The sequence below is a fragment of the Mesoplodon densirostris genome, chromosome 10 (assembly GCF_025265405.1).
Source record: "Mesoplodon densirostris isolate mMesDen1 chromosome 10, mMesDen1 primary haplotype, whole genome shotgun sequence".
Taxonomy (NCBI): Eukaryota; Metazoa; Chordata; class Mammalia; order Artiodactyla; family Ziphiidae; genus Mesoplodon; species Mesoplodon densirostris.
The window spans coordinates 35,219,826-35,234,122 of record NC_082670.1 but is presented as its reverse complement, the minus strand read 5'-3'; the positions used below and the strand labels follow the sequence as shown (position 1 = coordinate 35,234,122).

The window sequence follows — 14,297 nt, the reverse complement described above, 5'->3', positions numbered from 1 at the left end:
GGAATGATTTCAGGGAAGGAAGGGAAAACACTCAAGAGGAAGTAATTAATATGGGTAACAGTGAACTTGAGATTTTCTTGTTTGGAATTTGAGAAATGTGTAAATGAAGCACTGTTGGTACGATTTCACATCTTTTTTATAATGCATACCACTAAGCTTACACCAGCTTATTTTCTAGAGAAAAAAAAAATTTTTTTAAGGTGACTGATTTGCAAAGTAATATAATCTTAATTTTGGAGTTTTACAAAATTGAAATATTTTATTTCAACATTTTCAATGTTGACAGGAGTTAATTCCTTGTTGTATTTTATTTGAAGACTAACAAAATAGAGAAAAGAAAAAATATCTGCATTTATAATGAGTAGCTGAATCATGTAACTTGCAAATACCTTTCCTTTAAAAAAAGAACTTTGATAAAGAAGAATTCATTTTTATAAAACTAGAGGCTTGGCCATTTTTCCATGGATCAAACCAACTACTAACTTTTTAAAATATCTAGAATAAGTAACAGAACAGTCATGCAAAATACTATTCTATTTAATAACCATTAGGACTTCTTTTTCTCGATAAACTTTTATAAAAGATGGTCTATTATTATTGTCTTTAGAAAGTTAAGCTGACTTTTTTTTTGAAAGGCTACGACCTACCTACAAATATAACTGTGTATGATTCTATGTATGTCCCCAGGACTCACTGTGCCCCTAACTGATGGAGTAAAGGGGGCTGTAGGTAAGAGCACAGGCCCTGGAGTCAGACTGTCTGTGTCTGAGTCCTGCTCTGCTACCCATCAGCACTGTTACTCAGATCAAATCACTAAATATTTCTGTCTTTCAGTTTTGTCATCTGTAAAGTAGAGGAAGAGACGGCATCTACTCATGAGGTTGTTGTGAGAATTAAATGATTTAACACGTTTCCAGTATTTAGAATGTTGCCTGGTTAAGGAGAGTGAGCGTCCCCCAAAATTTAACTAATCTTTGATATACTTTGATTTTTTTAAACATAGTCAGTTAAAAGTTGCTTACCAATCTGGGATCGATTTCTTCATTAAGAACAGCTTCATTCTTTATGAGTGCCACTCGTTGTGCAAATCTGCAGGTAGATATAGATTCCTAAGAAAGCAAGATAAGTTCTTAAAGTGTTATGGCATAGAGAGATAAAACAATTTCTGTTCACAGGAAAAACGCGTACACCTAGAGTGATGTGCATAAAACACAACGAAGAAACATGCTTCCAAATTAGGAAGCCTTGCCTTTCCCTGGAACATTATTTTTCATTAAAATTTTGTTTGGGCTTAATATAATGACTGATGCCCAAAGTGTGGAAGAACCTGAGGTCCTAAGTGACAACTGGTATGTGCTTTTCAACTACTGATTTGTCAAACCAGAACCACATAGACAAACCAGAATCATAGCAGGTACCACAATCCATAAGCATCAAAGGGTACAAAATAAATATTTGTAACAGGTGCAAAAGAGAGGCTTTTCAAGGCATCTTACAATGCACTTGGGGCTTGGCCTTGTTTGGGGAGGCACCCTACAGCTTCCTGTTTTCCTCTCTTAGAGAAAGTCTGAGTCCCAAACATTAAACTGAAATGCGTGAAACATCAGCTGGCTCTAAAGCAACCCAGGAGAGCCATTTGGCAGCCAGACCCTGCCAAGGCGTCCTGGGTGCTGTGCCCAGGGACATGTCTAGGGACACACCTTGGAGATGTCTCCAAGGCACCTAAGCAATCAGGAGCAAAACGTATCAGGAGAAGCTGATGGGTCTCCTCCCTCACGTCTCTGGCAAGTCTTCCAAAATTTGTGTATGAGGTTTTCTGCAAACCATCCTGTGCTATGTGAAGGCAGTTCTCAAATTGGGGGAATTACATTTCTGGCAAGTAACCCAAAGCTATGAACTTTAGTGTGTCTTCACCTCTGAAGGCATACCCTAACCCAGTTGAAAAGACGGAAACCCACCAAGGACCCTCAACTCCGTCTCACAAACTAGCATAAAAACTCAGACTGAGATCTCCAGAAAGAAGAAGCAACATACGTCGATATTCCTTTTCTCTAAAGAGAGAGTGGCAATCATAGTCGTCATGCAGTTCCCTCCCAGGCTGTCTCTCAGGACACTGGTCATCATGGAGTTCCGATACGGAATGTGTGAGCGGTGCTTTTCTGAGAGGGCAATGATGACCTGTGGTGGAGGGGAAAAAGAATAGCGTTAACTTAGCAGAAAATGCACACCTGACAAACTGAGCTGCGACGGCAACAAGGATACAAAATGCAGTGACCCCCAAAACTTGGGCTCAGAATAAATATCTTAAAATATTCAGTACAGTAACAGTGAAGATGGAATGAAGCAAATATAGTAAAAACATACCATGATGAACCCTGTCATTTTTGGACAGATGATATAACTTGTGCAGAATTGGATACATTTTTATTCCGTTTTCAGTCACTGAGAAATTTATATAAAAACTCAAGAGTAAATCATGCCAGATTTTTAAAAATCCTACCAAAATTGGTCTGTATGCCTCATCTTCAAGGTAAAAGAGGCAGAACAATAAATAAGAACCACAAGAGGCAAGAGACCCCAGATTCTGGTGCCAGATTGTGCAGGTCCAGATTCTAGCCATACCAGGGCATGCCACTCACCATCTCTGCCTCAGTCTCCTCATCTGTAAAACATGGAAAAGACAGTATCTACCTATGAGTAGTTGGGATGATTAGAAGAGTTAAAATGCACAAATTACTTTGAGTAGAACTAGCCCATAATAAGTGCTGTATATGTGTTTGCTTTCACTGTGATGGGGGAAGTGCACCTTGGTTCAACTACAGCCTGCCCATCTTGCTCCTTAGCAGTGTCTTACGTACTTAGTAGGAAGGTGGTAGATGGATGGATGGGAGATGGATGAAGGGCTGCTGTTGGCTGTCCCCAAGGGGAGCCACCAGGGGTTCAGGGTTTTCTGGAGAAGATGAATCCAGTGCCAGGACTCCCACTGCAAAGCATGAGGAATAAGTCACCCACAGATGTGACATGTGACTTCAGGGGCATCACAAGGCCCTGGCTCCTGAAAATACTTTCAACACCTGCCATTGTTCTAGTCTTCCCTCTTCCCAGGTGTGTAATTCCCATCATCAGAACTTTTTCTACTCCTTTAGTTTACAAAATAAGATGGGAGCATTGTTTTTGAAGGCCGTTTTTAGCATAATCATGTAATGATACCACTGGTCTTGCTTTAAGCTAATGACCACAGGTTTTACTATAAACCAGAAATCCTGTGAGATTATCTCAAAAACCACTTTTCCACTCTCAGAAATGGGCCTTCGCACCTTATTCTCTTGTTTCAAATATCTACCCAGCCTCCTCTCTCTGCCTTCAGTCTGAGTCGATAGCCACACACTCTTCTTCTAGGTGTAAGCGGTCTACCTGCCCTGTCCCTCAATCCCCCACACATTCCACTCTTCCTGCGGTTACTGTCCTGCTCCTGCCCAAGTCCAGCCCTCTGTCCCCTCCCTCTTCTCCTCTTACCTACTTCGCTCCTATAATTAACCCCTCTCTTTGCATTAATTTCTCTCTCTCACCGGAATCACTCCCATTCTGTAAGCCCACAACAGTACTAAACTAAGTTGGCTCTTGCCAAGGTCATCAGCAACCCCCCTGAACCAAAAGCACTGACTGCTCTCTTACTAGACCTCTGATTTGAGTAAGGCAACAACATAGGTATTCATTGCCTCCTTCAGGAAATGCTTTATTCACTTGGTAATCAGGACATCACACTTTTCTGGTTTTTATCTTTCCTTAAAAACTAGATAATGAATACTTGCTTTTATTCTTCCCAAATTATATCTATTGAAGTGCTCCAAGGCTCAGTCCCGGATCCTCTTCTCTTTCTTATCTACACTGTCTCTCTGTGTAATTTCATCCAATCCCCTGGCTTTAACTACATCCATATCCTATCCTAATGTCTCCCCAATTTACAGCATCAGCCTCAACCTCTTCCCTGAGCTACTATCCCTGTGGCAACTCTGCATCTCCACCTGGATGTCTGTTCCTGACTGTCTCTCCCCTCTGCCCCCAAGCCTGATTCTTTCTCAGGCTTTATGCATCATTATTGATGGCGCCACCATCCACCAAGTGGCTCAGTCCAAAACCCTAGGCAACATTCTTGAATTCTTCTCACCTCCAACATCCAATTTCTTTTAGGTTTATCTACAAAACACACCCAAAATTGGATCACTTTTTCCCACCTCGTTTGCCACCGCTCCAGTTCGAGGCACCATTTCCCCTTCCTTGGATAACTGCTCTCAAGGCTCTGAATCAGTCTCCTTGTTTCTCCTTTTGCCCTCCCATGGTCTCCTCTCCGCATGGCAGGCAGAGAAACCTTTACAAAAATGTAAGTTACATCAAGTCACTGCCCTGCTTACAACCTCCCGATGCACTTGGTATAATGAACCAACCCCTGTGTGATCTGGTTCCTGTCTACCTATCCAACCTCATCTCCTACAGTGCTTTCGTGGCCCACACTGGCCTTGCTGTTGCTTCACCATGACAAGCTTATTCCCACATCGCAGTCTTTGACCTTGTTTCTTTTACCTAGCATGCTCTTGCTCCAGATTTTCTTACAGCATCCTGCTTCTCATCAATCAAATCTTTGCTCAAGTTTTATTTCCTCACAAGGGCTTTCCCTGAACCCCCTATCAAAAGTAACACCCCGATATCCAGGCTTTAACTCTGTTTTATTTTTCTTCTGGTACTTACCACTATTGGAAATTTTATTTATTTACTTGTTTGTTACCTGCTTCCCCACGAGAGTTTCTGCTCCACAAGGCAGAAACAAAGGACTTTGTTTCTCTTGCTCGTGGCTCCATCGCCACTGCCAAGAACAGCATCCAGCACCCGGTACATGTGGCAGAAACTGAGTTGTCTCTCTCAACTCTCATGATAGTCCCCATACTAGTTCTGCTTCCTACAAAATTACATTTCCTAGTCTCTCTTACAGCTCACGGTTTGCATGAGACCTAGCACCATCAAGCAAACACCCTGTGTGGGATTGGAGGTGAGTGATGAGAGGTGGTGGTCATAAGGAGGGAAGACCGCATTTGTAGGTGGGTGGCAAAGGCGACTGGTTTTTTTGAGGCAGCTACAGGGAAGTTTCTGGAATCTAGAACTTAATGTCCTAAGTGCCCAGTGGGGATAACAGTGGTGTTTTACAGAGCAGTTCAGTGGTGTGATTAGAAGTGTCCCTTGGCTGGGATTTTCCCAGTGGTCCGGTGGTTAAGACTTTGCCTTCCAATGCAGGGAATGTGGGTTTGATCCCTGGTCGGGGAGCTAAGATCCCACAGGCCTCGTGGCCAAAAACACCAAAAACATAAAACAGAAGCAATACTGGAACAAATTCAATAAAGACTTTAAAAGATCAAAAAGATCTTGAGAAAAAAAAAGAAGTGTATCTTGGTTGTTCTGCTCCTAGCTGGGTAGTACTCATGCCCAGTTTTCTAATTTTTCTTGAGATTCTTTATGTTTAATAAACTCTATGCTGCTTAAATTAGCTAGAGTGAATTTCCCAGTTTGCAGCTAAAAAATCTGATTAATACAACATATGCTCAACACTTTTTTGTTAAACGAATATGAATAAATGAATGATTGGATTAATTAGTTTTACCTAGGAAGGCAGTGGGAGGGTCATTAGTAGTGAACGAGATTTGGGAGAACTAAGCTTCAATGTAACTGGGAAGAAAGTGAGAAATATGGTGGACCCGAGTCTGAGTGGCAAGGTGGGAGCATGGGGTGCTGAGTAGAGGTCCAGACCCTAAGAGCCAAGAGGACAAATATCTGCAACAGGTAAGGAAGGCCTGAATACCAAATACCAAACCAAACAGGGATAGGTCTGACAGATATGCAGAGAGGGTGGCATTATTGTTTATTAATCATCAATTAAATATCTAACAATTTTTAAAGTACTTTTAAATTCTTTCATAAACAACTGTCACTATTTTCTTCCTGGTCTAGGAAACAAAACTGATATCTTTTCTATTCAACAGTTTTATTGACAACTTAGATGACATAAAGGAGAATATGCTTATTAAACTTCCTTCTGATATTAAATTAAATGGTTAGTTAACTTGCTTTTGGCTGTAGTAACAAAAGAATGTAACCCAAACTGGCTTTAATCATAGGGAAATATATTGGCTCCTGTAACTGTAATAGGAAATGCTTTAGGTTAGAATGACCTAAAAGGTCAGGGGCCTTTTAGAAAGGACTTAGTTTCTGCCCATATCTCTGCTCTGTCTCCCATGTAGTAGAAGTCTGCCCCTCCTCGTGGCCATAGGATGGCTACCAAATGCCCTGACATGAGAAAGTTCTCTAATAATTAAACATGAGTCCTGAGATTCACTAGGGACCAACTTGGGTCATGGGCCATCTCTGAACCAATCACTATAGCCAGGAGAAAGACTGGCTCGAATTGGCTTAGGCCAGTCAGGTCTACCCCTGGAGCTGGGAATGAGCTTCTGCCTGCTACCCCTGGAATGAATGCTGTAGAGGCAATCCCAATGTCCTTTCCAGAAAGGGTTCTAAAATTGTTAAAGAGAAGAATTAAAATTCAAAATGAGATTATGGATTAGAAAATATGGTCTTTAAGAATGGGGGAAATGAAGGCAGTGCATGATAAAACAAAGAACCCAGGACTTAGAGTCAGAATCCAGCTGCCCCACTTATACGATCTTAGGCCAATCTCGTGTTTATTAGCCTCAGTCTCCCCACCTGTAAAACTGGAATTAGAATGCCTGCCTATCTCACAGAAGTGATTTAAAGATCAATAGAGAGAGTTTCTGGGATAGTTCTTAGTAAAACAAAAAGCACTACGTGTTTGGAGGGGGCTTTAGGCCATGTTCTTTATGATCACTTTGAAGACCTGTTGTAGCACAATAAACGCAGTTCTAGGGCATTTCTTTTTCCTTTTTTTTTTTTTTTTTTTTGGCTGTGTTGGGTCTTCGTTGCTGTGCACGGGCTTTTCTCTAGTTGCAGTGAGCGGGGGCTACTCTTTGTTGCGGTGCACGTGCTTCTCACTGCGGTGGCTTCTCTTGTTGCGGAGCATGGGCTCTAGGCATGCAGGCTTCAGTAGTTGTGGCTCGCAGGCTCTAGAGCGCAGGCTCAGTAGCTGTGGCACACGGGCTTAGTTGCTCCGCGGCATGTGGGATCTTCCCGGACCAGGGCTTGAACCCATGTCCCCTGCACTGGCAGGCGGATTCTTAACCACTGTGCTGCCAGGGAAGTCCTAGGCCATTTCTTTATAAGCGGGTCCTGAGCAGGTACCCTCCCAGCTCTAGAGGACTTTAGGAATACCATAATAAGCCCAGACCCCTGGGCCAGAAACGGATCTTCAGAGTGACTTAGAAATGGCCAGTATTTGAGAGACAGGCAGAAGTAAATTATTCTTTGTGGGGCTGCTTTGGGTTCTCTAAACTGGGCAGGAACCAAATGATCTGAACGACACAGGGTGAGGAGGTGTTCATACAACCTGGATTTTTTTAGTGTTTACTTCCATTTTGGATTTCATGTACAAATACAATAACACATTCCTGAAGACATTCTTTAAGCAACAAAGAGTGGAACCCCACATTACACTTAATAGTATCCCACGTACCGAGAAACTATGCCTGAAATCAATAATTCAGTTTACTACTTCATTCATTAAAGAGAATTTCTTTTAAAGAACTCAGATGTCCATGGAAGATTATCCCGAGAACTGACAAAAATTTGGAGAGTTAAAACTAGCACCACACCACCAATTTTTTCTCCTGAACGCAACACATTCAGTGGAAGCCAAGTGGAAAGTTACACTCTGAAAAAGTCCCACTCATGTTGGATAACTGGCCGGGGTGACCCTGATTCTGATTTCTGGAGAAGGAGAGAGCAAAGACTCTCTGTTCCCAGTGGTTTCTCACTTAACATTTGGGCTGACAGAGACCCAGTGTCACCCAAGGAGCACTTCGTGAGGCTTATGGCTGGAACAAGTATGCACGGTCCCTTCCTTTTCCTCCATGGACTCGATTTCTAGGGTCAAGATACACCCTGTTACTGAGGCTTGAAATGTTTTTGAGGAGACTCTTTGGAAAAAGTACTACATACACAAGGAAAACTCCAAAACCAACAGTACTCTGGCAAATAGAAACTTATTTACTTCTGAGCACAATAAGGTGCAGTCAACTCAGAATGGCTGTGCCCTGTGAGCAGGTGTAAGGTCTCACAATTATGGCCAGAGGGCAGTTACAATTCGCATGGAATTTCTATAACCCTAATGTGGGCTAATTCAGGTAAGAAAGGCTACCAAACTGTCTTTTCCTAGTCCATCTCCATCTTATATATTCAAACTGAGACAGAGAAGATGTCTCAGTTTGATTATATTATGGACATCTACATGAATTTCTACTACAGCATTTATCTTACTGCAGTCTAAGTATTTGTTTGTATGCTTTGCCCTTTCACTGGATGACACAGTAGCACAGGCTTTCTCAATTACACATCGATTCCCATTGCCTAACGTAACTTGTAGCACCCAGTGGAACTCAATCACAATTTGTTGAATGAATGAGTGAATGAATGAATGAAGCTGTTTGTGTTATACTTCCAGTCTCAAAGGCCCATAATAAAGTACTTCATAGAGAAAATATGTTTATAAAAGTCCCTGAATTCTGTTATTTCATCAACAGTATCTGCTCACTCTTTTTATTATTCTCCTTCCTAGGTACTCTTTGGTTCCCTCTCACATATGTCTTTCTGTGTAAAATTCCAATATTTCTCTACTATCCACAACTTTCTCTCTAGCAGCTGCTCCTAGCTTGACTCAATCTCACATACTCATGTCCACACACTGCAGTTATCCATATTTATGTTCTTCTTTCCTCTCATACTGATCTTCTCCTTCTCCTCCTCTCTCCATTATTTTATGCCATAACCTCCATGAAGACCCTTGACAGCAGTGTAAAGAGCTAACGGCTGCAGTGATGCAGTGGGTGTCTATGAAACAGATAAGTTACATTCGGAGAGCCAAAGGTCAATGACACGTGAATGTCACTGAGACCCTGGGTGAATCCATCCCGCAGATGGAGCTGAGGGCTGACAGACTCCCAGTTCTCACTGCCTGACATGCCCTGACCCCATCCTGGCTGGGCTCACTCCTACTCATTCCTCAGATCTCTGCTTAACATCAGTCCTGAGAGAACTTTCATTAACTCTCCCTTCCTCAGTCTAAGTCCAATCCCCCACACTCACCTCGCCCCTTGGACTTGCTCTGCAGGCTCCCATCGGAATTACAGCCACGTACTTAATGAATACTTATTCAGTGCATGTCTACCTCCACTGGACCATGAGACCTTCGGGGCAAGGGCTGTTTCTATTTCATTCAGCACTGTGCTCCAGGGCCCAGCACAGCCCTCAGCACATTACTGCTCCTTATAAGTATCTGTTAAATAAATAAACTAGCTATACAGAAAATCAAATGCCACATAGCCACCAAGACTGCTCACATGAGGCTGATGTTACCAGAATTTTGAAAAGAAGAAATATAGGGAGAGGAATAGTTTTAATGACAAGTAACAGCTTGCAAAGGTTGTGTAGAATGAAGAAAAAGAAAAGATAAGGAGCAGAATGTTTTTCTTGAGTTATTACAGTTGGTGGAAATTTTGATTCAACTAACAAATATAAATATAATTTCATATGATGGGTGGATATAATGGGAATTAAAAGACAGTGAAGACTCTGAAACAAGTAGGTGTATTTGAAATAAAGCACTTTGAATATAGTCCATTATACTTTCATATCAATGTTACATAAATGTCCTATAAAGTAAAAAGATCTGTTAAGTAAAAGTAGTATGTAATATGTGAACAAGAAAGAGTTCAGGAATGCTGACTATCATCAGAAACACTAAAGTGATCTGAGCACCATGCAGGCCTTAATCTCTGGGTGTTGCATTACTGGGATTCATTTGGTCAGAGCCTAATTGTGTGTGCCTTGTTCACAGAGAGTTTCCTTAGGTTTCTCTCAATCTGCTTTTTCAGCCAGCTTAACCATTAGAAAGCATTTAATGTCAGGACAACATCATTCTCAAAAGGGTTCATTATGCAGCTTTAAAAAAGTAGTTTTTTTCTCAAATCTTTCAGTCTCCAACATTCATTAACAGACCCTTTTGCCTCGCCAATATCCTCTGTACTTCTCCACTCCAGTTTTTGATCATGTTTCTTTCTTTCTTTCTTTCTTTCTTTCTTTCTTCCTTCCTTCCTTTCTTTCTTTTTTTTTTTTCAGAATTAGTTGCCATCTTTAACATTCAACTCACAACATTTATACTCACAGAGTTGAAAGGAACTTGAGAAAATTTAATTCAATGCACTCCTTTTAGATGGGAGAAATTTTGTCTGGAAGATTTATTTAGCAAAATTCAGATGAGCTTTCTCTGCCTTTGGAATAAAATTCAGAAATTAAAAATTAAGCATGCACTGGGGTGGACTGTAGTAAACTTGGAGTGGGGACAGGGAGGGAAGCTAAGGCAAAGAGAACCATTGCAGAGTCAGAATCACCAACTAGATGAAGTCACTACAAATGAAAAAGGTACTAGTCATCTCCACATTATGGTCTCATAGCTAATCTACCAGCCCGAAACAAATAGGCCATGGAGATCGTTTCCAACTTATAGTCACACCCACTACTAATTTTACAAAAAAGTACAAGGTATAGTGAAAAAAACCATAGGCTTTGGAGCCAAGCAATTCGAGGTTCAAATCCCTATCTCACCACTAGCTGTGTAATCTCAGGAAGGCCTGGGGAAGACCGGAGTTATAAAAACTGTAAGATGTGGGTAATAACTAATACCTACAGTGCAGAGCTGTTGTGAGGTTTAAATGAAATGGTTTATACAGAATTCTAGTAGCTATACCAATGTTTATAGCAGCATTATTCACAATAGCCAAAAGGTGGAAACAAGTCATGTTCATCAACAGATGAATGGATATACAAAATACCATATATCTATATTTATATCTACACACACACAATGATATATTATTCATCCTTAAAAAGGAAGAAAATTGTGATACACGTTAAAACACGATGGACCCTGAAATTATGCTAAGTGGAAGAAATGAGACACAAAAGGACAAATCTTGTATAATTCCACTTACACGAAAATCTAGAACAGGCAAATTCATAGTAGCAGAAAGTAGAATAGAGGTGATGGGGGCCTGGGAGTATAAAGAGATTGGGAGTTACTGTTTAATGGGTACAGAGTTTTTGTTTGGGATCATGAGAAGTTCTGGAAATGGATGATGGTGATGTGTCACAACATTTTGAATGTACTTAATGCCACTGAATTGTAAAAATTAGTTAAATGGTAATTTTACATTATATATAATTTGCCACAGTAAAAGAAGAGAAACAAAACAAAACAAGACAAAAATGCTAGTAGAATGAGTGATGTGAAGTACATGGTCAAAAAATGGTAGGAATAGGTACATCCCACTCTACCCATTTACCTGTTCTAAGTAATGTAGTGACAAGTTGATATACTTGGCCTCTGTCAGAAGCTGGCCCCCGATTCCAGTCTTCGCAACTCGCTCTGAACCAGCCAGGTCAACCAAATGCAGTTTGGCATGTCGCACGGTTGCAGATCCTGGTTCCTTGCTTGATAAGTGAATGGTGAATATGCAGTGGGAACGGGTTGAAGCTTCGTTCATAGGAGTCTATAATAAAAATGTTGTAAAACAAAATTGATAAACCATTAGCCAGATTCATGAAGAAAAAAAGGGAGAAGACTCTAATCAATAAAATTAGAAATGGAAAAGGGGAAGTAACAACTGACACTGCAGAAATACAAAGGATCATGAGAGATTACTACAAGCAACTATATGACAATAAAATGGACAACCTGGAAGAAATGGACTAATTCTTAGAAACGCACAACCTTCCGAGACTGAACCAGGAAAAAATATAAAATATGAACAGACCAATCACAAGCACTGAAGTTGAAACTGTGATTAAAAATCTTCCAACAAACAAAAGCCCAGGACCAGATGGCTTCACAGGCGAATTCTATCAAACATTTAAAGAAGAGCTAACACCTAGCCTTCTCAAACTCTTCCAAAATATAGCAGAGGGAAGAACACTCCCAAACACATTCTATGAGGCCACCATCAACCTGATACCAAAACCAGACAAAGATGTCACAAAGACTACAGGCCAATATCACTGATGGACATAGATGCAAAAATCCTCAACAAAATACTAGCAAACAGAATTCAACAGCACATTAAAAGGATCACACACCATGATTAAGTGGGGTGTATCTCAGGAATGCAAGGATTCTTCAATATACACAAATCAATCAATGTGATACATAATATTAAGAAGTTTAAGGAGAAAAACCATATTATCATCTCAATAGATGCAGAAAAAGCTGTCAACAAAATTCAACACCCATTTATGATAAAAACCCTCCAGAAAGTAGGCACAGAGGGAAGTTACCTCAACATAATAAAGGCCATATATGACAAACCCACAGCCAACATTGTCCACAATGGTGAAAAACTGAGAGCATTTCCACTAAGATCAGGAACAAGACAAGGCTGCCCAATCTCACCACTATTATTCAACATAGTTTTGGAACTTTTAGCCACAGTAATCAGAGAAGAAAAAGAAATAAAAGGAATCCAAATCAGAAAAGAAGAAGTAAAGCTGTCACTGTTTGCAGATGACATGATACTATACATAGAGAATCCTAAAGATGCTACTAGAAAACTACTAGAGCTAATCAATGAATTTGGTAAAGTAGCAGGATACAAAATTAATGCACAGAAATCTCTTGCATTCCTATACACTAATGATGAAAAATCTGAAAGTGAAATTAAGAAAACACTCTCATTTACCATTGCAACAAAAAGAATAAAATACCTAGGAATAAACCTACCTAAGGAGACAAAAGACCTGCATGCAGAAAATTATAAGACACTGATGAAAGAAATTAAAGATGATACAAATAGATGGAGAGATATACCATATACCATGTTCTTGGATTGGAAGAATCAACATTGTGTAAATGACTATACTACTCAAAGCAATCTACAGATTCAATGCAATCCCTATCAAACTACTACTGGCATTTTTCACAGGACTAGAACAAAACATTTCACAATTTGTATGGAAACACAAAAGACCCCGAATAGTCAAAGCAATCTTGAGAAAGAAAAACAGAGCTGGAGGAATCAGGCTCCTGGACTTCAGACTATACTACAAAGCTACAGTAATCAAGACAGTATGGTACTGGCACAAAAATAGAAATATAGATCAATGAAACAGGATAGAAAGCCCAGAGATAAACCCACACATATTGTCACCTTATCTTTGATAAAGGAGGTAAGAATATACAATGGAGAAAAGACAGCATCTTCAATAAGTGATGCTGGGAAAACTGGACAGCTACATGTAAAAAAATGAAATTAGAGCATTCGCTAAGACCATACACAAAAATAAACTCAAAATGGATTAAAGACCTAAATGTAAGGCCAGACACTATAAAACTCTTAGAGGAAAACATAGGCAGAACACTCTATGACATAAATCACAGCAAGATCCTTTTTGACCCACCTCCTAGAGAAATGGAAATGAAAACAAAAATAAACAAATGGGACCTAATGAAACTTAAAAGCTTTTGCACAGCAAAGGAAACCACAAACAAGACAAAAAGACAACCCTCAGAATGGGAGAAAATATTTGCAAATGAAGTAACTGAGAAAGGATTAATCTCCAAAATTTATAAGCAGCTCATGCAGCTCAATATAAAAAAAAACCCAACCTAATCCAAAAATGGGCAGAAGACCTAAATAGACATTTCCCCAAAGAAGATATACAGATTGCCAACAAACACATGAAAGAATGCTCAATATCAGTAATCATTAGAGAAATGCAAATCAAACTACAATGAGGTGTCACCTCACACCAATCAGAATGGCCATCATCAAAAAATCTACAAACAATAAATGCTGGAGAGGGTGTGGAGAAAAGGGAACCCTCATACACTGTTGGTGGGAATGTAAATTGATACAGCCACTATGGAGAACAGTATGGAGGTTCCTTAAAAAGCTAAAAATACAACCACCATACAACCCAGCAATCCCACTACTGGGCATATACCCTGAGAAAACCATAATTCAAAAAGAGTCATGTACCACAATGTTCACTGCAGCTCTATTTACAATAGCCAGGACATGGAAGCAACCTAAGTGTCCATCGACAGATGAATGGATAAAGAAGAGGTGGCA

At 40.2% G+C, this 14,297-nt stretch overlaps 1 protein-coding gene across 1 annotated transcript in view; it reads right to left on the bottom strand.

The window, feature by feature from the left end:
- The window catches only part of KIF6 (kinesin family member 6), a 402,079-nt gene that overhangs the window by 251,631 nt on the left and 136,151 nt on the right, over nt 1-14,297 (bottom strand). Inside the window, exons 7-9 of the mRNA XM_060109677.1 lie at nt 11,517-11,723; nt 2,035-2,178; nt 1,023-1,109 (exon numbers count right to left, since the gene is read on the bottom strand). Of these exons, the coding sequence (XP_059965660.1) occupies nt 1,023-1,109; nt 2,035-2,178; nt 11,517-11,723 (438 nt within the window). The remainder of the gene's footprint in view (nt 1-1,022; nt 1,110-2,034; nt 2,179-11,516; nt 11,724-14,297) is intronic.